Consider the following 26324-nt stretch of genomic DNA (forward strand, 5'->3'; position numbering starts at 1 on the left):
ATACATGAGCTAGTGTACAGAAACCAAATGTAGGAAGAAAGAAAAACATTTTAAATGCAAAAATTAATAATCAAAGGCATCAAGGGACATATAAAAGAGATAACAAACCAGTTAATACCGAAATTGTATCATATAGTAAAACTCTTGGTATTTCTATCATTTATATATGTATAATGTGTATTATTTCAGGTGTCACCCATAAACTAGTAAAATATTTACATCTCAATATCTTCTGGATTCAAAATAATCCATGATAAATAAGTGTGCCTTAAATGCAAGGAAATACACGTTTTATCTTGAACTCGCCATGAATAGGCACAGCTTCCCATGGGCTTTCCAGGGAACCACTGGCATTCCATTCTGACTGAGAAGATATGTAACAGTTACTTATCACATGACCGAGTTGACCTCCCTCTTCGTGTTAAGTAACGTGGAGCTCACGCCATCCTGCACAGTCATATGGCAGTATCCCAGAATACCGTTTGCTGTTTAGAATAGGGTGGAGGGCTGTACTTCTTTGCACCTGCATTCTTCTTCCAGCTGGGTAGGATAGGCATGCTATCCTGTTTGCAAAGCCCCTTTTCCGTTTTCTGTCTAGCTTTTATTTCCTTGCACAAGCAACGCTTTTTCTCAATCATCTCAAGCATTGTATGGTCTCCATGAAACCACTGCATGCATGCCACCTAGCAAAAAAGAAAGAGTGAATACAGAAAAAAAAAATGGAAAGAAAGCAGATTTGTTTTGCACTGTGCTAGTAGTTGTTTTGAAAAATGTCAGCCATTTCTATATTTTTGAAATTCTTACAAAGCAAAATTTAGGCATAGAAGTGCCAAAAAATTTGTACTTATATTATTAAATATTGAGATATTATGAAACAATAATTTAGGAGTGAATATTTTACCAATATGTTCTAAAACTCCATGCTATGGAAATAAAATCTGTAAAATTTTTAAGCCATTTGCCAAATATTTGGCTATTATTTTTATGTTGACTCCATTGTCTTCTGCGTCTCAATATTCTAAGTTCAATTATTAGCATTACTTTCAAGAGAGATCTTATATGAATGTGATATGTTTTCATGAACATTTTTATTAGTGAATTAAAAGTTAACATTTGTTTATAAATAGCATGGAATTTAGACTTTTAATCATTCTTCTACCAAAATGAATTTCAATGTACATCCAATGCTTGGAATATAAACACTTAAATAATTACTCTGCAAAGAAGTTTCACTATAATCTTGATGCTACAGAAAATGTTTAATTAGAATCATTGGTTTCTACAATCATACTGATCCAGATCCTGAATATTTTCAGAACTTCAAAGAACCAGATTCATCAGGTCAATTGGATATCAGGAGAAGATTTAGTGATGACTGTATATTGATACACATACATCTACTACAGGACAGGCAAACACTGCTCCCAAGTGTATGTGACTATGTCCTCCAGTAACTGTTCTTTAGCACAAAGCTAGCAGGTTGGATCTCTCACAGAATAGCAGTGTGATTGAGACAGAAATCCAGGATGGAGATGCTTACAGTTAATCATTTGAGCAAAGCTATTGTATGACTTGAGAGTTAAAACAGCTCACTTGGAGGCACTAAATTTAATGATACAATTTTAGGAAATAATTGACAAATATTTATAACACTTTTTCTGGGGCTTCCTGGTGGCTCAGTGGTAAAGAATATGCTTGCCAATGCAGGAGACATGGGTTTGATCCCTGGGTTGAGAAGATCCCCTGCAGAAGGAAATGGCAACCCACTCCAGTATTCTTGCCTGGGAAACATGAACAGAAGAGCCCATGGGTTGCAAAAGAGTCGGACATGATTTAGCCACTAAACAACATAACGCTCTATACCAAAACCCATTCTTATTACTTTGCATAGTTTAACGCATTTATTCCTCACAAAGACAGTGCTCTGGATTAAGTACTATTAATCACTCTATGCACATGTTAGTTGCACAGTCATGTCCAACTATTTGTGATCCCACAGACTGTAGCTCACCAGGTTCCTCTGTCTATGGAATTCTCCAGGCAAGAATACTGGAATGTGTTGCCATTCCCTTCTCTATGTGATCTTCCTGACCCAGAGACTGAACCCGGGTCTCCTGCATTGCAGGCAGATTCTTGACCGTCTGAGCTATCAAGGAAGACCCTGTTATCCCATAATGAGTAAAATGAGACTTGGAGACATTTAGTAATGTGCCTAAGCTTACAGAACCAACAAATGACAGGGTCACATTTGAACCCAAGAGTTTATCTCAGAACCTGTGCCCTTCAAAACTACATGCTCCTGGTTCTGATGCATGTGAAACTGGAAAGGACTGAGATGAGTCAGTACAACACCCTCCAAGGATGGGTGAGGAAGCTAAGTTTCAAGAATTTATACATCTTGTCCAAACCAGGCAGGTTGGTTTTTAGTGAACAAGGCAAAATTGAATTCTCACAATTCTTGAGTCTTTATGGAAAGGACAAGATCTTGAGCTAGAAATCAAAGATTCAAATTCTGAAACTTGATGAGTTTCCATTGGTCACTCCTTTTCTCAGTTGCTTTATCTGAATAACTGAATTGATAACATCTTCATTTCAGAAGTTTGTTTAAAAATTAGATTGGGTAATGAAGGTGAAGTAATTAAAAAAAAACCAAAACAGTGAAACATTGCCCTGGAATTATTATCCTAATACTAACAAATACCTAGCAACAGTTTTCCATACATGCTCTCTGCCATTCATATGGAAAGAGCTCTACATATATTATATTAATATTAAAGCCTCCCAGCCACACTGAAAGTTAGAGTTTAGTTACACGTCACAAGTGAGAAAGACAAGTCTCAGAAAGCTTAAGGAACTAGTTCAAGGAAGGTCATAGGTTACTGGCTGTGATACAAGTCTATTTCAAATTCAGATCTATTTGACTCCACAGTAAATCATCTTTCTACTACAGCAAGCTCCATCTCCTGAATATTATTTAGAGATTATAATAATAGTTGTTGTTGTATGTACTACCATTTCCAGATGCTATTCAAAAATGCAAATATATTTATAGCTTTATGAGTGAATAAAAACTGCTTGTCAAATAAGTAAAATCAATGGCTTGAATTGATTAGCCAATGGCTTAGATTCCAGAGGGTGATTCTCTTGGGTAAATATCTTGTATGTAATAAGCTTAACTTGACATAAAGTTTCTTGAAAGGATGGGCTGTATTTGACACCTTTTGGTGTCCTCTGGCCCCAAGCAGAGAGGGCCATGGCCATGGCTGTTCACTTTTTAAGTGAATTTCTGGGACAATGACCAACAGGTTTTTGTCCCAACATGAGACTGTCAGAGTAGCTCATAATTTTTCAAAAGATTTGTAATATTTTATAACATGATAATCTAAGCAATAAAAATACAATAACTCTATTTGGGTGGAAATACAAGCAAAATTTATTGAGTGACTATAAACTGTTATAAATGGAATTTATAATACAGAATACTCAGAGGGCTAGCCCCAAATAGCATCCAACACAGTAGCCCCGACATGCAGAACAGAATCATTTAGCTCTCAATAAAAGTTTTAGAAATGGAGTGAAGCCACCAGCACTGTACAGTATTTGCTATTCTCAGAAAACTCTCAAGATAATTTCCTTTTTAGTAAATTCTCACTGGATTTCACAGATCCCAATGAAATCACAAAACCTCCCATCTTCCTTAAGATAAGATATTTACAGCATCACTTCAATATTTGCATGGTATTTACTTGTCCATACAAACATTAAATCACTTATTAATTTCCTTTAATATTTTTAGGGTGTGAATCAGTACATATAACTGAAAAATAATTTTTTTTCTGGATTCCTCTGACAACAGTGCCACCAATATATTTCGTTATATTTCATTTCATTTCATAGTTGTCATTACAGTTCATAAATGCATTATATTATTGAGAATAAGTGTTTTCAGTCAATTAGTATTTATGCTAAATAGGTATGTCAATTTATTAAGAATAACCCATTCTTTAAAAATATAAAGAATAAGAATTTGAAAATTGAGTTATAAATTGAGTTTCGTACTCATTGCATTTTTATTTTAGAATACTTATATATCACTTGATTGATATATAATGGTTCAGAATAGTACTAGTAGACAATCACTCTTGTTTTCCAGACTGACTCTGCAATATTAAATTATTTTCTTTTGGGGGTCTGTTACACAGTCAATAAAAATTCCATGACAAAGCATTGCCCAGTGTATGAAAGAGGGAGAGGTATTCTAAGAGAATTCAGGTTCTCAGAAGATAGTAAAATTCATTTTTTAATTTTAAAGTTTAACAAATCTAACAAGTCTGGTACAGAATCTTCTAATGTTAAATTTGCTATCAAACTTTTTTTCTTATTTAAAATACCACCCCCAAATTGTTATTATGTTGCAATAATATGATTAAATGAAGAATGAGATTCAGTTTGGGGGAGATAAATCTGCTTCTTATATTTACTTTTAAAGAACACATGTTTTTGAAAATTTCTTCCTGAAGAGTACACATTGTTTTTAAACCCCCAAGTTAAACTCAGTGTTACTTCTATGCCTATTGACATGGCCAAATCCCTTCCCCCTAAAATGTGTCCAAAAATTATATTTCATCCTGATAGTATGTGTTAATTCATTACTTTAAGCATAACAAATAGCATGTTTAGGCATTATATGAAGTGTGTTAAGACTACTACCCATAAAAGGTATTGCTGCTGCTGCCGCTAAGTCACTTCAGTCATGTCTGACTCTGTGCGACCCCATAGACGGCAGCCCACCAGGCTCCCCTGTCCCTGGGATTCTCCAGGCAAGAACACTGGAGTGGGTTGCCATTTCCTTCTCCAATGCATGAAAGTGAAAAGTGAAAATGAAGTTGCTCAGTCGTGTCTGAGTCTTAGTAACCCGATGGACTGCAGCCTACCAGGCTCCTCCATCCATGGGATTTTCCAAGCAAGAGTACTGGAGTGGGGTGCCATTGCCTTCTCCATAAAAGGTATTGAGACTTTCCTATTTTTTTTTTGTCATCTAATTCTTCATATTTAATTTAAATTTAGTTGTAAAATTCCATTCCACTTCATACTATAGTTGAAACACTTCTATGCCAATTTATAAATATTAATATTTAAAAGTAAGCCTAGTAAATAAACTCTAGTAGTTTAGTTCTTTAGGGGCTTCCCTGGTGGCTGAGATGGTACAGAATCTGCCTGCAATGCAGGAGACCCGGGTTAAACCCTGGGTCAGGAAGATCTCCTGGAGAAGGGAATGGCTACCCACTCCAATATTCTGGCCAGGAGAATTCCATGAACAGAGGAGCCTGGCAGCCTACAGTCTATGGGGTCACAAAGAGTCAGACACAACTGAGTGACTAACCCTTCCTTAGTTATTTAATCAAGTGGTCTGTTTCTTATCTTTAATCCAAATGCATTTATTGTATGAACCATGAAGGAAAGAAAAAAAAAAAATACACAAGCAAGTAAGCATGCTCTGGGAGACAATTATTCACTTTGTATGAACACACTTATATATCTTGGAGAAGATTTTCCTATTAGCAAGATTCAATGGAGACAGTATTTTTGCCTAATTTCATGGAGATCAAATCAAATGAAGCTCCTCCTCAAGAAGATGAATCATAAATATACACCCCTCAGGTGTAGGCTATACACATGACATTTCCAAAGGGTACAATGTGGAAAGGAGGAGATGAAGTTTACATGAAGAAACCTGTCAACACTACCTACAACACACCAGGTCGTCCACGCTGATCAGTAATGTTGAGAGAGTGCATCCTTGATATCACGTGATGAAAAGTGCACTTAATCTCTGTGGTCTTCCTCCTCTAAACCATAACTCCAATAGAATCATGAGAAAGACACCAGACAAACCCAAATTGAGAGACATTCTACAAAATACCAGTCCAGTAATCCTCAAAACTGTCAAGATCACATAAACTAAGGAAAGTCTGAGAAACAATCACAGTATGGTTTTAATAACAATGTATCAATATTGAGTCTTTAGTTGTGACAAAAACACCATAATACTGTACTGCTACTGCTAAGTCGCTTCAGTCGTGTCGGACTCGGTGCGACCCCATAGACGGCAGCCCACCAGGCTCCCCTGTCCCTGGGATTCTCCAGACAAGAACACTGGAGTGGGTTGCCATTTCCTTCTCCAATGCATGAAAGTGAAAAGTGAAAGTGAAGTCGCTCAGTTGTGTCCGACTCTTAGCGACCCCATGGACTGCAGCCTACCAGGCTCCTCCATCCCTGGGATTTTTCAGGCAAGAGTACTGGAGTGGGGTGCCATTGCCTTCTAGGGAATAATAAAAGGGAAAACTGAGTGTGGGGTATGCAGGAATCCTCTATATGTTCTTTGCCACTTTTTGGTAAGTTCAAAACTATTCTAAAATTCAAAAAATATATATTTTAAGAAATGACATGATAGGATCACATTCTTTCCAAAGAATAAGTAACTGTATCTTTCATTCTTTAGAGGGAAGCAACGTGGTATAATATAAGAGTTAAATGACTTGACTGGGATCTCGATTGTTGTGCGACCTTGAGAAGTCATGTGTCTTTCTGAAGTTGTATGTACTTCCTTTATACATTATATATGTATATATGTACATAATTCATATATACACAGTATGTACACTTGAATATCTTTATATATATATATTATGCATATTTATGCACCACATTGCACAAGGTTACAGGAGGCAGTTAACTAACACATGCAAGAAATTGAAAAGCAGTGAAGTCCCATACATCATTCATGATCTTATCTACTGATTCTTCAACACATCGAGAGTAACGTAAATGAGGAATTTTAATTCAATTCAATAATTACTTTCTCCAAAAAAAAAAACAATCAAGTACTTCCTGATATTGAGTACATTTTATCCCAAAAGGAAAGAAATAGTGTGACTATCCAATAAAAAAATCTCTATAATGTTTAACTAAACTATTCAATTTTTCAAAACATGTAAACCATAGGAGAAAATAATACTCTGAGTAAACACATGGAGCATTTCAATATTAAAAATGATACAAGAATTAAGCTGATGCAAGCATATCTATCTGTACTGATTTTGATTTTTATGCTTCATGAATAAACACATTAAAAAAAATCATTGAAGATTTTTGAGCAGGTGTGATGTTTGCTTTGAAATAAAGCTTGGCTGTAAGCCTGAAGATTTGAGAATTAAATTTAATTCCTTAAACAAGAGACACAACACCAACACTAATTTCCAAAAGCTCTGGTGCAGGGGGGTGAGGGGGATTTATCAGTTCCATGTTGCTCTCTTTGTCCCAATTTCTACCTGGGTAGAGCTACCTGGGTAGCTCATTTTCTAAGAAATCATTATTCCCAGCTCTGTAATGACCTATATGGTAAGAGAATCTAAAAAAGAGTAGATATATGCACGTGTATAACTGATTCACATTTCCGTACAACAGAAACTAACACAGCACTATAGTAGTACTATACTCCGAAAAAATTAATTTAAAAAAGGAAATAATCGTTTCCAGTATGAGGAGTATAAGCTTTAGTCTAGCTGAAAGGGAAGCTAGATTATCAAATTTCTCTGAATTTTCTCTTTACCCTAGAGAAAAATTTCTCCAGGAGAGCATGGATAACATTAGTGGGGCATCAAGGAAGAGCAGGCATGAGGTCAGCTGGTATGATTTGAGAAGGGGAAGCAACTTCTTCAGGAATTACAGAAGGGAGAAAGACACTTTCACCTCTGCTGTTTCTGTCCTTCGGAGTCACAGGTCAGCCAGAAGTGATAGTGTTCTCATTGAAAACATTTTCCTCTCCCATTTAGTGGGCAAAGAGATTGATTCTTTAACACATGTACATAGAATAAACATGCAAGTAGCACAGATTTTTTTCATCTATTTCAGGATAACAGATCGAGATTGGCCAACTACAGCACATTTCCCAAGTAAAATCATTGCCTTTTTAGTACAGGACATGTTGGCACCATAAAGAAGAACTGATGATTTCAAACTGTGGTGCTGAAGAAGACTCTTGAGAGTCCCATGGACAGCAAGGAGATCAAACCAGTCAATCCTAAAGGAAATCAACCCTGAATATTCACTGGAAGGACTGATGCTGAAGCTGAAGCTCCAATAGTTTGGCCACCTGATGTGAAGAGCCGACTCATTGGGAAAGACTCTAACGCTGGGAAGATAGAGGGCAGGAGGAGAAGAGGGTGACAGAGGATGAGATGGTTGGATGGTATCACTGACTCAATGGACATGAACTCGAGCAAACTCTGGGAAATAGGGAAGGACAGGGAAGCCTGATGTGCTGCAGTCCATGAGGTCACAAAGAGTCAGACATGACTTTGCAACTGAACATGTTGGGACTCATACCACATGACCCGTAAAGGCTAAAGTGTTTATTGTCTGACTCTTTCAAGAAAGTTCTCTAGGTTACTAAGTAAATGTCCAATTAACCCTTACAATGCTTAAAATGCCTAATATTAACCCTAAGAAATGCCTGATAAGAGACCAAAAAAGATAAAATCAATGTCAGTACTATAAAAGGGCTAACACAAAATCAAGAACATTGACTCATGTACACTTACAGTATTTTTCATATTAAATATGGCCCATTAGGTGAATCATAAAGGATGAGACAGATTTAAAATCAGCTTTGACAACTAGTTTAAAGAAATTATTTGGGCCCACTGACTACACATTTTACAATTTCATCATTATAAGAAAGAAGAGAAATGTTGGAATAAAACAAAGTGGATAATCTAGTTTAAGTCCTCTCAATAAGAGATTTACTATAAGGTCAAGCTTTTCTTTTAATAACTCTGAAGTGGCTATTTGTTTGTCTGTGATATGTCACACTGGTGATTCAAATTCAATATAAAAGTTGCCTAGATTCATTTCGATATTTGGCAAAACTAATACAATTTTGTAAAGTTTAAAAACAAAATAAAATTTAAAAAAAATTTAAAAAAAAGTTGCCTAGAGAACTTTTTAAATAATATTTTGGTGACTTGTATTTCTTTTATACTTTTTCAAACATATTTTAGAAAGAAGGTATCAGTCTTCCATAGCATAAGCAGCAACATAGACCCTAAATAAATCTTTTGAAATTGATATAACAAAAAAATTGAAAAGGTTATAATTATCTGCAGTTGTCAGCAAATTCAATAATTGTTGTATTACTTATTGAATAACAAGTTATCAAATCCATGTTCCTTGATCATTATACAGAATGGAAAAAAATGTATTTTTCTTTGATTTAATAAGGCTTATCCATGTATGTATGTATGCATCTACCTATCTCTGCCTATGTATTTGTGAAAAATAATTGAAAGCACATAGAGGTGACCCAACATCACAGTATTTTCTATGGTAAATATTAAATGATACCATCAAATAATCTGACTCACCTCATTCTGCATAACAACCTCTAGGTTCATTCTCCTCACTAGAACTGACTCAAATGTGTTCCTTTTTATGGCTGAGTGATATTCCATGGCACGCATGCACTGAAACCTCCCAATCCATTTATCTGTCAAAGGACATCCAGGTTGCCTTCATGTGCTAACTATTATAAATCGTGCTACAATGAACACCAGGATACATGTGACTTTTTCAGTCATGGTTTTCTCAGAGTATATGCCCAGCAGTGGGACTGCTGGGGCATATGGTAGTTCTATTCATGTATTAATGCATTTATGTGAAATCTAGAAGGACGGTACTGATGAACTATTTGCAGGGCAGAAACAGAGAAGCACACTTTGGACACAGCAGGGAAAGAAGAGAGCGGGTGGTGAATTGAGAGAGTAGCACTGAAACATATACATTACTGTAAGTAAAATAGATAGCTATTGGGAGGTTACTACCACAAGTATATAGCTAGCTATAACACAGGAAGCTCAATGCAGTGCCCTGTGACAGCCTACAAGGGTAGGATGGGTGGAGGAGTGGGAGAAGGTTCAAGAGGTAGGGGACATATGTAAATATGTAGCTGATTCATGTTGTACGGCAGAAGCCAACACAGTATTGTAAAGCAGTTGTCCTCCAATTAAAAAATTAATCCATGTGACTTTATAATTATGTGCTGCACACTGAATTGCTCCAGTTGTGTCTGACTCTTTGCAACCCTGTGAACTATAGCCAGGCTCCTGTGTCAATGGGCTTCTCCAGTCAAGAATACTGGAGTGGGTTTCCATGACCTCCTCCAAGGGATCTTCCTGACCCAGGGATCAAACTTGCATCTCCTGCGGCTCCTGCATTGCAGATTCTTTACCGCTGAGCCATTAGGGAAGCTCATAATTACTTTAAAATACTATTAATTCTACTTTGAAAATTACAAATTCAAGGTCAGGAAGATGATTCTACCCTAAATGAATTTGTTTCTCTTTTTTCATGAAGGCTGGAATGAAGTTACTTGAACAACAAAGTATGAAATATCAAAAATAAAAAGGTACAAAATATAAGTGTGCAAAACAAAAAGAGATAATATAGATGTGCAATATTTTTTAAAAAGCAGATAATGTAAGTTTACAAAACCAAAAAAGTTTTGTCAGTTCCATAGACCTGGATTTTATCTTGATTTTTAATCTCACTTGGTGATGTGCAAGTTACTTATCTGGTTCTCTTGCTTGAGATATTATGAGAATTAAAGATTATATTTGAAACATTCCTAGCTTTAAAATTCTATGACAGTATTTGAAATGATAGCACCCTTGGGATAACTTAAGGATTTTCCATAGTTTTATGCCTATGCTTTTACTCATCTTTAACTATGATATATTATTTTTTAAATTGTTCCTTTTACTCTTCCCTCACTTATCAGCACTGTTGATTTAGAACCTATGGTATATAAAAGAGTTATTTTAAAAGTGTACACCTAAGGTATATGCAAAAATTTCAGGTTTTATTTAAAATGGTCTAAATTTAGCTTTGAGATATTTATTGATAAAATTAGAATAATCTTCACCCTTCTTTTTCTAGATCTGAAGATCTGCCTCAGTATACAATCTCTGATCAGCTCTAAGAAACATCACATGTTGGTATTTTAAACCATATATGCTATTTTACATATCTGTGCTGGGTTTTATGACCAATTATGTAAAACTCACTCATCATAAAGATTTTTAAATTGTAAGTTAATAAGCCTTACAATTGCAAGTCTATAAATAGAGTCTCAAGTTAATATAGATTGTTCATATTCTCTGTCTGCAAAATGAGGGAAACATCTATCTCTTCAGTTTTATTATGATGTCCTCTAAATAAGACCCACAGGTCACTTTTAAGGACAGAGCTTGGTCTGAACTACTTTCTTAAACAATGGCAATCACAGCTGTCCCCACGCTCCGCCAATACACTGTGCATCCTTCTGTAATACACCAATACAATTTTTGTGTGCAAGTTTGACTTCTTTCTTTCTTAGGGGACAGCATAAGTGGGTAAAATGAATATCATGGCCTGGTTTTACCACTTATTACTTGTGAGATCTGGGACAAGTCATATAATCTTCCTGAACCTTGGTTCTTTAGCTTTGAAATAAAAATAATAAGACCTTAGTTTTGTTGGGAGAAGCACATGTAATAAGTTAACATCTACCTCAAGATGGACACAAAAACATAAGCTCCTCTACAAGGTGGCTCAGCGGTAAAGAATGCGGGTTTGATTCCTTGGTCGGGAAGACCCCCTGGAATAGGAAATGGCAATGTCCTCCAGTATTCTTGGCAGGAGAATCCCATGGCCAGAGTCAGACACAACTGAGCAACTGAGCACATACACCCCTAGTAGACTGAGTACAGACACCACTAGCAAGCTCTCTGAAGGCAGGGAAAGGTTCTATAGTAAATCACCACACCCTTAGCCTTTAGTACAAGGAAGTATGTCATAAACACTCATGCAAGGAACGAATGGATAAGCAAGTGGATGACTAGAAGACTAATGCTCCAGTCATGTCCATCTCTTTGTGACCCCATGGGCTATACAGTTCATGGAATTCTCCAGGCCAGAATACTGCAGTGGGTAGCCTTTCCCTTCTCCAGGGGATCTTCCCAACCCAGGGATCGCACCCAGATCTCTCGCATTGCAAGTGGATTCTTTACCAGCTGAGCCACAATTGAAGCCCAAGAATACTAGAATGGGTAGCCTATCCCTTCTCCAGAGGATCTTCCCTACCCAGGAATCGAACTGGAGTCTCCTGCATCGCAGGAGGACTTTTTACCTACTGAACTATCAGGGAAGCCCTATTTCAGGAAAGGAGTTTTGGAACTCTTGATTTATTGAACGATTTGATTTCACTTGGCTCAACTGAATCCAATAAATATCCCAAATTTTACAAGGTTAAAAGAATATATTTCCTGGGATTTGTCAGCCACAGAAATCATCTAGTGTTAAATTCAGCCCTTGGTGTCATGTGAGTCTGGGTGTTCCATAGTTGAAATCGCTCTTGGGTGTTTGAATCCTTGCGGTCTCAAGGATTTGAATTCTGGGGTCTCAGAATCCTTGATACTTTGGCTCAGATTAATGATGAACTGATGCTCCCTAAATCTTAATATGCTTTCAGCTCCCCTTAGGAAATCATTAAAATCAAATTCTTAGGTATTATACCTAGAGATCCTGAATCTAAGTTCTAGATAAGGCAGATTTCAGGCAACTGCATTCAAATGGCTCAAAATGCAGTTAATTCTGTTCCATAAATTTTTCTCAAATTTGCCATCATCTTTTACATTCTCAGGTCTTTTCCTGGACTCAGTTCAGTTCCTGGACTAATAAGATTGTCTCTAATGTTCCATTTCTTGCTACTTCTCATCCACCATCCACAGTTCTGCCCAAGTCCTCCCTACAAAGCCCCCACAGTGTCATGTCAACTCAATGATTCCCCCTTTATCTATAGAAAATAGTAAATGCCCCACATCCATCACAATGAGCTCTAGTGTTGTTTTTGCCAGTTAATTAATTTGTTGTTGTCCTTTTTAGTTGCCCAGTCATGTCCTACTCTTTGCGACCCCATGAGTTGGGATTTTCCAGGTAAAAATCCTGGAGTGGGCTGCCATTTCCTTTGCCCAGGGATCTTCCCAAGCCCAGGAACAAACCCATGTGTCCTACCCATGTCCACTGCATTGCAGGCAGATTCTTTACTGCAGAGCCCCAGGGACATCCCATCTATTTGCTTCATACTCCAGTCATAAGCAACTGCTCAAAACTCACCCAACACCACAGGCACACTACTTGATCATATTTTTAGCTCAAGCTGTCTCCTCATTCTGGAACTCTCATTCTCCCTGCAGCCTCATCTTTTATGTGAAATTCCACTGATGCTTTTAAAGTTGAGCTAAATGTAGCAAGAATCCATTGAGAGATCTTCTGTGACTCACTGCCAGGCTGGCTTATTGCTGGAGTACGTCTACTCATTCATTCATCACTTACTGAATTCAGTAGCCCTCTTACACCATGCTATGAATACTGTGTTTATTACAAGTTTTGCACAAGATTCTGAACTTCTGAAAATCAGAGATCTTGTTTACACTATTTTTGTAACCCTAGTATCATGAGTTAGTACTCCTGAAAAAAAAATCCAAAAATGTTTTAAATAGTTAAAATTCACTGAAATAATATTTCAGTGACTAGTTTGAGAGGTACATTTTTTTCACTACATTTTTCTGATTATAAAAGTAATATATGCCAATTCTACAAAAGAGGGTAATAATAATATAACAAGAAAATTATCTGATACCACCATACCAAAAAGTAGCATATTTCTTCACATAAATTATATATACATATAATGATATTTGATATGAGAAGCTTCCCTAGTAGCTCAGTTGCTAAAAAATCTGCCTGCAATGCAGGAGACCTGGGTTCAATCCCTGGGTCACGAAGATCCCCTGGAGAAGGAAATGGCAACCCACTCCAGTATTCTTGCCTAGAGAATTCCATGGACAGAGGAACCTGGAGGGCTACAGTCTATGCGGTTGCAAAGAATTGGACACGACTGTGTAACTAACTTTCACTTTTTTTTTAATAGGGATATTTATGTATGTATAAAATATCTTTTTTAAACTTGGGATTATATAGTATTACTATATCCTTGCACTTTCCCCATTATTAAATACTTTTTTCAAGACATGTTAATAAAAGCAAATTATTCACTATGAATATCTTTATTTAGTCACTTTATAATTGCTCACATTTGATTGACTTTCCTTTCTTAAATGCAATAAATAATGTTTCAATGCTTTATGATTTTTTTTGCCATGAAGCCACTCAAACAGTAATTCTCAAGTCAAAGGGTCAAAACATTTTAAGGCTCTGGATATAGACCTAGCCTATTTGTCTTCCAGGAAAGTTGAACTATTTTCCATTCCCATAGCAGGATGGTACTCATACTACATCTTTATTTGCATTGAGTTGTGCTACCAAAATAAAAAGCAAGGAAACAAAAGTATTTTTTCCTGCATTTTATGTGTCTAAAATAATGCTTTGCTTTTAATATTGAGTTGAATGGATATGGATATTTCTCAAATGTTTGATAACAGAAGAGTTGATCCATAGCCTTATTTTCTGTTTTTTTCTATAAGATAGTTTTGCTTACTAATTTTTATATTTTAATTTAGGTATTTATATACTATTTATATTAATAATATCCAATATTTAACACTTTTAGTCATTTATGTTATTACTAACAAGTGCTTCTAATTTTAAGTAGTAAAATCAGTTAATTTTTTCAAAATTTCTCCAGTTTTTATTCTTCAAATTTCCTGACTTTTTGATAACATATAAATATAACTCTTACTCTTTTCAGAGTTTATGGTTTTATTATATTCTTGAATTCACTTTTACTTCATTTGTTTATGTTCTTCGTTACCAAAAGTACATTGCTTATGAAGAGAAAATATATTTAATAAAAAAAATGATACAAAAAGTAAAACAATAAAAGGGTAAATTTTGCATTTTAATTTTTCATGAGGTGAGAATCTACTTTTATTCATTTCATGTATCTAATCAATTGTTCTAGCATACATATATATATGTGTGTGTGTGTGTGTGTGTATGTATATATCCATCATGCTTTTCAACTGTGGTGTTGGAGAAGACTCTTGAGAGTCCCATGGACTGCAGGGAGATCCAACCAGTCCATTCTGAAGGAGATCAGACCTGGGATTTCTTTGGAAGGAATGATGCTAAAGCTGAAACTCCAGTACTTTGGCCACCTCATGTAAAGAGTTGACTCACTGGAAAAGACTCTGATGCTGGGAGGGATTGGGGGCAAGAGGAGAAGGGGACGACAGAGGATGAGATGGCTGGATGGCATCACTGACTCGATGGACATGAGTTTGAGTGAACTCCGGGAGTTGGTGATGGACAGGGAGGCCTGGCGTGCTGCGATTCATGGGGTCACAAAGAGTCGGACACGACTGAGTGACTGATCTGATCTGATCTGATATCCATCATAGTGGTTAAACCATATTTCAATTTTTAAAATTCTGTACTATAATCTCATTTTATAAGGTAGTAGCTGATATAAAACTTTCAATCACTACAATCTGTATATCAGTTCTATCTTAAAGAAAATAATGTCTAAGGGAAAAAAAATTAACTTCTCCTCTTCAAATGACCCTGGTATAATCATTATCTTCTTGAAACATAAATGTATATGAATGCACATATATATACACAATCCATCTTTTGCAAAAAATACTCTTTCATTTTCTGGCTTTAAATGATTCACATAATGCAAAAATATAGTTTCCAGGTTGCAATGTATTATACCAAAGTCTCCAGAAGTGTTTCACTTTGGAAAATATTTAGCAATTATATTTAAAAAAATCATTGTTTGTCATCGTTTAGTCACTAAGTTGTGTCCTACTCTTTTGTGACCCCTTGGCCTGTAGACAACTAGGCTCCTCTGTCCATGAGACTTCCCAGGCAAGACGACTGGAGCGGGCTGCCGTTTCATTCTCCAAAAGAATCATTACATTTCATTAAAAGAAAATAAAAATCTCTTTTAAAGCTGTCTGGCATCTGACCATATGATCAAACACATGCACACATGAGTATATATGCACACAAACATTTTATGTTTAGTCATAAACATAAGTATGTATATATGCATAAAAGTATAGGTCATACATTTTTGTGTATAAGTATGTATGTGTGTATTTGTGCACATGTGTATATAACATACAAGTATGATTAAATTATTGACCTATGGGTTTCAAAAAACAAAATAATAAAATATTGGTGAAAGAATATATGTATCTTTAATGTCACTAAAAGGCTTCCCTGGTGACTCAGTAGTAAAGAACTCGCCTGCAATGCATGAGACTCAGGTTTGATCCCTGGGTTAGGAAGATCCCCTGGAGGAGGAAATGGCAACCCACTCTGGTATTCTTGCCTGAGAAATCCCATGGACAGAGGAGCCTGGCAGGCTACAGTCCACAGGGTTGCAAAAGAGTTCAACATGACTTAGCGACTAAACAATAACAATGTTACTGAAGAAAAAAATAGTATGCTAAAGTTAATAAAATCTCATATCTTAAGATTCTTGATTGATTTCAAGGAATGATCTCAAAAAACCCTTGAATGATTTTACAAAAGTTCAAAAATAAATTAGCAAGTTATATTAACCTTCGATCAAGTGACTTTGGAATGGAGGATTGTCACAATCTAACTATTAATCATAAGAACATCAACAGTGTAATAATAGCAGCAAACATTATTTATTATACATAAACTATGTTCCAGACACCAGCCTGGCACTTCACATATATCAATTCCTATATAGCTTAATAACTGTATAAGCTTGTTATTTGTTAGATGATAAGTTGAGGCTTAAAAAGGTTGAATAATTTATATAGTATCATATTCCTAACAGAATGCAGAACTAGAATTGGAATTCAAAACCAAATATACCAAATGCTTAAGTCTGTGCCCTTATTCGTACAATGGATTGTCTCACAGCTAATTCTGATTAAAGTGGCCCACACTGGAAACACACACACACATACACACACTCACAAACAATCGTCAGGGTACTCTAACTTCACATAGCCAGTAACATGTGAAAGTGTGCTGTATTAAATAAAGGTGGTAAAATGTGCAACTGAAATATTAGAGGATTTAAAAACTATCAAAACTTTGGGGGAGGGGTGAAACTGATTTTATTGCTTGTTATACGTGTCATAATTATCATCATACCATCCTCTCATCTCTATTATTATCAAGATCATGGGCACAATAACCATAGCATGGCTTCTCAGTGAGCAAAGCCCTGTGTGAGCATTCAGCTTGCTTCATTTCACTTTAGCCTCACAATAGCCCTGTGATCATTATATTCTAGATGAGAAGATCAAGTTCGGAAGAGGTTAAAGCTCACTTAGCCATCTCTAGAGACAGATTCCATAATGGGTGTGAAAGAAAATTTTTAATAGAGTAGAACATGTCATCTTCTTCCTGGGTGGGACCCTCTATCCACAGCTCAGGTTCCTTGCCTCGAATCCATAGGAATACATTCATTCATCCTCAGAATATTTGCACTTGGTTATATTGAATATCACAGAGATAAACTGCAAAGATAGTTCTCTGTCTTCACTTCCTCCCTCCTGGCTTCCTTCTTAAAGAAGTTATTACTCAAACATCTAATGGATGGAGCATTCTGACTGGAGATGTGTCCAAGTGATGAATAGTAACAATTTCATTAACAATTAAGAACAATGGGTGAATTCCCTGGTGGTTCTATGGTTAGGACTCTGCCTTTTCACGGCCAAGAGTGCAGGTTCAATTCCTGGCCAGGGAACTAAGTTCCAAAAGCCAAGTAGCATGCCCCCCCAAAAGAGAAAGAAGTGCTCCTTTCTCATTATATAAAAATACCTCCGTCTCATCTCCCTTTCAGACTGCTTACTCACTGGTTGTATCTCTGTTTGTGTTTTGAGAATATATTACCTGCTCTGTGTACTTCATCAAGGGAAGCCCTCTGAAGGTATTTTCTTTTTTATTCACCAACCACAACTCAGGTTCATTTCAGTAAGTACTTTTACCCTAAGTTTCATGGCAACAAACTGTATAGTAGTCCTTCTACACGTTTATACACCTCTCCAAGTATATTCACAAGTATAGTTAGTGTCTCCTTATTGAGTTATGTAAAAGGGTTAGCTGATTCAATGAGTAGCATTAGGAGAAAAAGTCCAAGAAACACGGCATAAAGGGAAAAGACCAAAGGTGGTTTTTCAGAACACCATGAAAGAAGATGTTAATTGCATCAAACCATCATTTAATAAATTTTTCACTGCAGCCGAAATTTGAGAAGAATAAAATTTCAACATCTAGAAAAATGAAGGCTTAAATACTTAAAATGCATCACATTTTTGTATAACAAGATGACAGCTATGTGCAAAGCAAATTGTCAAAACTGGATCTCTTATGAACACATACAAAGTGCACAGTGATAACTGAATGTGATTTGGCACACACATGTTCTATGTGCCAGAACTATGGTCAAAGACTATGGTCAAATATACAATGAGAAACTGCCCATCATCTATTCAGGTGCGTGTGACGTCGTATGCTAGTCTTTATACATAGGTACAGAGCATATATACAGGTATAATAAGTGCATTCATTTGTGTAGGGTATAGAAAAATGCAACGACTTTGAGAAATATTCATAATACTGCATGAGAAAGAGTTAATTTATGATATAGTTCTCAAATGTCTGAAATTGTCTTAAAGTGTTGCTACATTAAAATCTGTATACAGTTGTAAGGGACATGTAATATGAGCATAAATGATATATGATTTGATATATGGCATTCCTATATCAAAATGCAAGAAGAAGCTTTACAGAGGAAAGTTGATTTATGTCCAGATACCAAAAATATTATGTCTGTGTCTGCATGCAGGACCACGTATTATCTTAAAATACAGATACAGACACAGATATATAGACATATAACTTGATTTGACTTTTACTATTTTATGATTATGAATTCTTTACCCTTAGAAAGTAAAAAGACTATAGAAAAATTGTGATACATTTTTCTCAACAAAAAAAAGGCACAGCATATTCTTCAGCAATTAAATCTAATAATGACTACAATTTTAGCTGCTAATTGATTAAATGAATTGTTTGTAATAAGAAAACCTCTGAGCAGGTTTCAGAATTAATTTATGTTTCTAAATGAGCAAGAACTTTCTAAGTAGAACGACTTAAAAAGACATTCCCTGAAGGAGCAAACAGTATTACAAGATAAAATTCAATTACAACAAGTGTATTGATGTTTTTCACAAAGTATATTCTCTTAATCACTTACATTAGCATTAAGTTAATTTCGAGTTTAATTCCATTAGAAAATATTGGTTTTTAATTGTTCATATGGACTTGACCACAGATAAATTAAGGAGTGTCACATCTCAATAGACATTTGTTTTATCTAGCAAAAGAAAGGGAAGTTCAGAGACAACCAGAATAAACTAATCCTCAAAGAACAATTTTAAACATCTTTGGCAGAGCTAATAATAATTTTCATATCTTGTAACTTTGACTAGACCTGAAAAAGTATGTAAAATATATTTTTCTTCTGTAGAACACATTGCCCAATAGGAACGTAAGAGAAACAAGTTACAGATCCTAATAATGCCATCCTGAAGTCAGCTTTGTTGTTTACTCACTCTGGTAAGTCACTTCACTTCTCTTGGCCTCAGGTTAGAAAGGACTGGGAGGTACAAAATTTGAATGCAAGGTTGCATCAGGTTCACAGATGTATGTTGTATAAAGTGTACAATATTTTAAAGTTTTGAAACTATGTGAATAAAAAAAATCACTATATAGAAAGAGAATGAGAGAGAGAAGAGAGGAGGAAAGGAGAGGGCCAGGGAAAATTCACCTGGAATCTGGCTTCTCTTGAAAAATCAGAGGAAGATGGTAACAATTGGCTAGGGCTGTTTTCTTTCCTCTCTTTAAATGGGCTTGTTTGTCCAGTTCAACTTGCATGCGTGCTTAATCGCTCAGTCGTGTTCCACTCTTTGCAACCCCATGGACTGTAGTCCACTAGGGTCATCTGGCCATGGGATTTTCCAGGCAAGAATACTGGAGCGGGCTGCCATTTCCTTTTCAGGGGGATCTTCCCAACCCAGGGATTGAAACTGTGTCTCCTGTGTCCTTGCAGGCAGATTCTCTACCCACTGAGTCATTAGAGAAGCCTCCAGTTTAACTTGGTCCCGTGTCACTCAAAGCTGAGACAAAGCACCAGTTGCCATTTTTCATTTCACTAGGAATAATACTTTTCATCTGATAGAAAAATATTTTCTGTTCTGTTGATTCTATCAAAGCGAGAAAGTACCCATTTCCTATGCCTCCTAGGCAGCTGTGGGCATTGGGGTCTATGACTCTGTAACTTCACCATCTAAATAAATTTCTTTTCATTCTATAATTTCAAGTCTGAGCCACATGGACCTAAAGTCTAAGGCCTTTCATCTTAATTCAAAATCATCATTTATGCCTCAAGTAATCAAAATAACCCTTGTAATTAGACTCCAATTACTCTGTGGTCAACATTACAAGGATTTATAATTGGACTCTAATCCAATTATAATTGGATTTCCTCAAAAGAAGTTGGCCATTTTCCTTTTAGCCAAATTCATCCAAATCTTCATGGAGTCAGTATGGAAAGGCAGGAAAAAATGAGCACCTTGTACAAGAAACCCCAAATCAGCTTAAGAACAAGCAGTTCCCTTGCAAAGCCAATAGTTCGGTAGAGAGTTTCCTTCTTTGCTGCCTAATTCATGTCCTCCATCTCAATTTCTTTTATCCTGCTTCCCATGCTGCTTACTGACTGCCCAAGAAAACATCCTTCAGGGCAGCTAAAATCAAGGTGTCATGGAATCACCTAACTGAATTCTGGAGGAGGCATGGACTATAAGATGTGCTCTAGAGCAGTGATGCCCAAAGGTTTTGGCACCAGAGACTGGTTTCCTGGAAGAGAATTTTTCCAGGGACTGGAGCAGGGTGAGGCAGGACTGGGGGTGGGGTGGGTGAGAGGCAGTTTCTGGCTGATTCAAGTACATTATATTTATTGTACACTTCATTTCTATTATTATTGCATCAGCTCCACCTCAGAACATCAGGCATTATATCATGGAGGTTGGGGACCCCTGCTCTACAAAGATAACAAACAAGGGCTTCCAGCAGAGGCTCAAGTTGAAAGTCATGAAATCTGATTTCCAGAATTAAAGTCTCTTATGTGCTGTTAACTCACTTCTCAGGAGGGCAATTTGATAATTTTTGCTCATTTGAAAACTAGAAGAAATTTCTTTTATTCAGTGGTAATTTATGTTATAACAATTGAGGAAATCAGCTCATTTAAAAGTACCTTTTCTAAAGGAATATTCAAAAGGTTCTCTAATTGTGAAAAACATACACTCTTTCAATCTGAAAGTTATTACCTAGAAAATGGCTCTGCCATCCCAGATCTTCTCAGCTTCTGTCTTTCAAAGAATCATGAATGGGCTGCAGTATCATTCTCCACTGTACATAAGGAACAACTTATGCTCAGAGGTAGAATCAAAGTTAAAACATAAAGCAATAAAATCCTTGTGGGTGAGAAATGGAATATTTCCTGCTGTATTAGTAAACAAAGAATGTCACAATCATCAGTGGTTGCAGGCACCATGGATGGTGAGCAGGAGAACCCCGATGAGACTCAGGAAGGCAAGAATACCTGCCATCTAGCCGCCATCTGGTATCTTATGCCTGGCTTTAGTAACTTACATTTTGCAAAGGATGTATGCCCATGCCCGAAGCCTTGACTTTCAGAATGTTCTTTTGATTGCTTCTGTCTCTATTTCATTAGGGGTGAAGTTCAGAAGTCTTAGTGCAGTATAAAGATGTCACACAAAAATCTCATGTAAAATGAAAAGCAAGTATAGGCTATTGACTTAAGAAATTTCTTAAATTTGTCTTCTATTATCAAACCCTCACCTGAGGAGCTTTGAAAAATGGTGATAGAGCCCCACAACAGAGATTGGTTTAATGGACTGAGGACAGGACCTCAGCTTTTTGTAGCTTTTTAGAGTTCCTAATGTGGCTCAGTGGAGAAGGCAATGGCAACCCACTCCAGTACTCTTGCCTGGAAAATCCCATGGACAGAGGAGCCTGGTAGGCTGCAGTCCATAGGGTCGCTAAGAGTTGGGCACGACTGAGCGACTTCACTTTCACTTTTCACTTTCCTGCATTGGAGAAGGAAATGGCAACCCACTCCAGTGTTCTTGCCTGGAGAATCCCAGGGACGGGGGAGCCTGGTGGGCTGCCGTCTATGGGGTTGCACAGAGTTGGACACGACTGAAGCGACTTAGCAGCAGCAGCAGCAGCAGTAGCAGCAGCAATGCAGCTCAGACAGTAAAGCGTCTGGCTACAATGTGAGAGACCTGGTTATATCCCTGGGTTGGGAAGATTCCCTGGAGAAGGAAATGGCAACCCACTGCAGTACTCTTGCCTTGAAAATCCCATGGACAGGAGAGCTTGGTGAAGGCTACTATCCATGGGGTCACAAAGGGTCAGGCACGACTGAGCGACTTCACTTTCACTTTAGCAGCTATCAGACTACAGCCACTTCCTAAGGTGAGCCCTGAGAAAACTCAGGATGTGAAAAATAGGCTATCAGTCCCAGATAACTGAGGTGCATATCAAAGGAAGGATTTTAGTGAGCCCAGATTCTTGTATCTTCCCATACAAAGCAAAGCACTAAAGTCCTTAACTTGAGATATCTGTTTTTTCCCTAAATTAATAACAATCCTTTGACTACCTGCCCTTTGTTGCAAAACTTCCATATAACCTGTCTCCCCCACATCATCTCCTCAGAGCAGTTCTCCCAGGATTACTTAAGATGCTGCTACCTGGGCTTGAAGTCCTAAAAATTCCCATCAAATCAAAGATAACTCTCAACTTTCAGGTTGTGAATATTTTTATTTTGTTCATACAGGAAATGGTTCTGGGATTGTCCCTGCATCTCTGCCATATCATGCTGCCCTCATTGACAAGTCTCTGTAGCATTTGTCGTCATAATGTCCTTCAGTTGGGGGTTTCAGAGAAAGGAAAGCAAGTCAACAGGGATAATACTGGAGACAGTGACAAGGAAGACCAGAATGGGGAGGGAATTATCAATACTATGGTTCTAATACTTTTGTTCATAGACAATTGCTTTAATCATGTCTTCTATCTTCCCAGAATCTCAAAGTGCTTCCACTGTCAAGAGAATTATGTCTACATAACTCGGGGATGCATTGAAACATGTGGACCTGATGGCCACATGTACTTTCATGATCTCATTGCCTACAACTCCCTTATTACTAATAGAATCCCGGGTTCTTTCCAGCTTGTGGCAGTGTACATCATTTCTGATTCAAATTGGAATGTTATATTTCTCTTAATCAAGACTGCTCTCAATTCAGATTTCTAGATGGCCAAGAAGATGACATACCTGCTACTTTTGAAAACATGAGGGCTTTCCTGGTTGCACGGTGGATAAGAAAAAAAAAAAAAAGTTCTCATCATAAGAATAAAAATTGTAATTATATGAGGTGATGAATGTTAACTAAACTTGTCATTATTTCACAATATATACATATGTTAAATCATTTTGTTGTATATCTTAAACTAATAGAATGTTTTATGTCAAAAAAAAAAAAAAAAAAGAATCCTCCTGCCAACACAGGGAACATGGGTTCAAACCCTGGTCCAAGAAGATTCCACATGCTAAGGATCAACTAAGCCTGTGCACCACATCTACTGAGCCCACACAACTACAGCCCTTGAGCCACAACTTCCAAGCCTGAGTGCTGCAGCTTCTGAAGCCCATGCACCCTAGAGCCTGCGCTCCACACAACAAGCCACCACAATGAGAAACCTTTGCACTGCAATGAAGAGTAGCCCCTACTCACAACAACTAGAGAAACCCACTGCAAAGCAAGGAAGACCCAGTGCAGCCAAAACCAAATAATTTTTTTTAAAAATTTTAAATAAAATATGAGGAATCACTTTTAGTATGCTGCTCTGAGCCCCATTTCTAAGAGCCTTTGGAAATAACTGATAAAACTATACAAGTCCATGCTTTCATAAAAGCTATGCAAAACATCCCATCCCTACCAGTTCTTACTCAAACTTAATCAACAAGCCACTCAGAAAAATAAGGGGCTGGGGGTGGGGGTGAAAATCAGAAAGACAAAGGACAAACAAGAAGATATTGGGATTTTGTAATAATTTACAGCTATCAGAAGAATTCAAATGGAATCGAAGTGGCCAAAAAATACTACTGTTAGCTTACATCTCTTCTTCCCTCTTTAACTACTCTTCCCATGGCTCCTCATACCTGCCAACATAATATAATTCTAATTTAATTTGCTTAAGAAAAGGCCTTAGGAAGCATTACTACAAACAAGTGTAGTAGAGATGACAGAATTCCAGTTGAGCTATTTCAAATCCTAGAAGATGATGCTGTTAAATTGCCACATTCAATATGCCAGCAAATTTGGAAAACTCAGCAATGGCCACAAGACTGGAAAAAGTCAGTTTTCATTTAAATCCCAAAGAAAGGCAATGCCAAAGAATGCTCAAACTACCATACAATTGCACTCGTTTCACATGTTAGCAAGGTAATGTTCAAAATCCTTCAAGCTAGGCTTCAACAGGATATATCTGAGAAGATGTGCAAGCTGGATTCAGAAAAGGCAGAGGAATAGAGATCAAATTGCCAGCATGCATTGGATCATAGATAAAGCAAGTGAATTCCAGAAAAAAAATAGAATTCTGCTTCATTGATTATGCTAAAGTCTTTGACTGTGTCCTCTCTGTCTATGTTAGTTGCTCAGTTATGTCTGACTCTGTGCAACTCCATGGACTATAGCCCACAAGGCTCCTCTGTCCATGAAACTCTCCAGGCAAGAATACTGCAGTGGGTAGCCATTCCCTTCTCCAGGGGATCTTCCTGACCTAGGGATTGACTCTGTGGAGCACAACAAACTGCCGAAAATTCTTAAAGAGTTTGGGATATCAAATCACTTTACTTGCCCCTTGAGAAATCTGTACGCAGGTCAAGAAGCAACAGTTAGAACTGGACATGGAACAATGGACTGGTTCAAAATTAGGGAAGGAGTACATCAAGGCTGAATATTGTCACCACGCTTATTTAACTTATAGGCAGAGTACATCATGTGAAATGCCAGGCTGGATGAATTACAAGCTGGAATCAAGACTGTTGGGAGAAATATCAATAACCATGATATGTAGATTATACCACTCTAATGGTATCTAATGGCAGAAAGAAAAGAGGAACTAAAGAGCCTCTTGATAAGGATGAAAGAAGAGAGTGAAAAAGCTGACTTAAAATTCAACATTCAAAAAATGAGTATCATGGCATCCAGGCCCATCACTTCATGGTGAATAGATGATGAGGAAACAATGGGAACAGTGACAGGCTTTATTTTCTTGGGCTCCAAAAACATTGTGGATGGTGACTGCAGCCATGAAATTAAAGATGCTTGCTCCTTGGAAGAAAAGCTATGACAAAGATAGTATATTAAAAAGCAGAGACATCACTATGCTGACAAAGGTCTGTCTAGTCAAAGCTGAGGGTTTTCCAGTAGTCATGTACATCTAGATGTACACCATAGAGAAGGCTGAGTACAGAAGAAATGATGCTTTCAAACTGTGATGCTGGAGAAGACTCTTGAGAGTCTTTTGGACAGCAAGGAGATCAAACCAGTCAATCCTAAAGGAAATCAACCCTGAATATTCATTGGAAGGACTGATGCTGAAGCTGAAGCTCCAATATTTAGGCCACCTGATGGGAAGAGTAGACTTATTGGAAAAGATCTTGATGCTGGGAAAGATTGAGGGCAGAAAGAAAAGGGGGAAACAGAAGATGCGATGTTTGGATGGCATCACCAACTCAATGGACATGAGTTGAGCAAATTCTGGGAGTTACTGAAGCTCAGGGAAGCATGGCATGCTGCAGTCCACAGGGTCTCAAAGAATCGGACACAACTTAGCAACTGAACAACAACAACAAAAATAGTTGTAAATTTCTCTATATTGCAGTTGAGGAAACCAAGGTCCCAGAGCCAGGTGATGAAGGACAGAAGTTTTAAGTCAGGGCTGATTGATTCTACAATCCGTCATCTTTCTCGCTATCAAAGTATTCTCTCAAATTAGAAAAAAAAATAGTCAATAGAAAAATAGTTTTGAAAAGGAAATTAAACCAGTAGAAACTTCACTCTTCAAATGGAAATGGATTACCAATCTGTCTTCAACATTTAAATATTATTCTAAGT

At 37.0% G+C, this 26324-nt stretch overlaps 1 protein-coding gene across 1 annotated transcript in view; it reads right to left on the reverse strand.

The window, feature by feature from the left end:
- Window positions 1-282: 282 nt before the first annotated feature.
- The window catches only part of NYAP2 (neuronal tyrosine-phosphorylated phosphoinositide-3-kinase adaptor 2), a 307287-nt gene continuing 281245 nt past the window's right edge, over window positions 283-26324 (reverse strand). The window contains exon 6 of the mRNA XM_070379977.1: window positions 283-683. Coding sequence (XP_070236078.1) covers window positions 456-683 — 228 coding nt within the window. The 3' untranslated portion in view covers window positions 283-455. The remainder of the gene's footprint in view (window positions 684-26324) is intronic.

This window comes from Bos mutus, chromosome 2, assembly GCF_027580195.1.
Source record: "Bos mutus isolate GX-2022 chromosome 2, NWIPB_WYAK_1.1, whole genome shotgun sequence".
In the NCBI taxonomy this organism is placed as follows: domain Eukaryota; kingdom Metazoa; phylum Chordata; class Mammalia; order Artiodactyla; family Bovidae; genus Bos; species Bos mutus.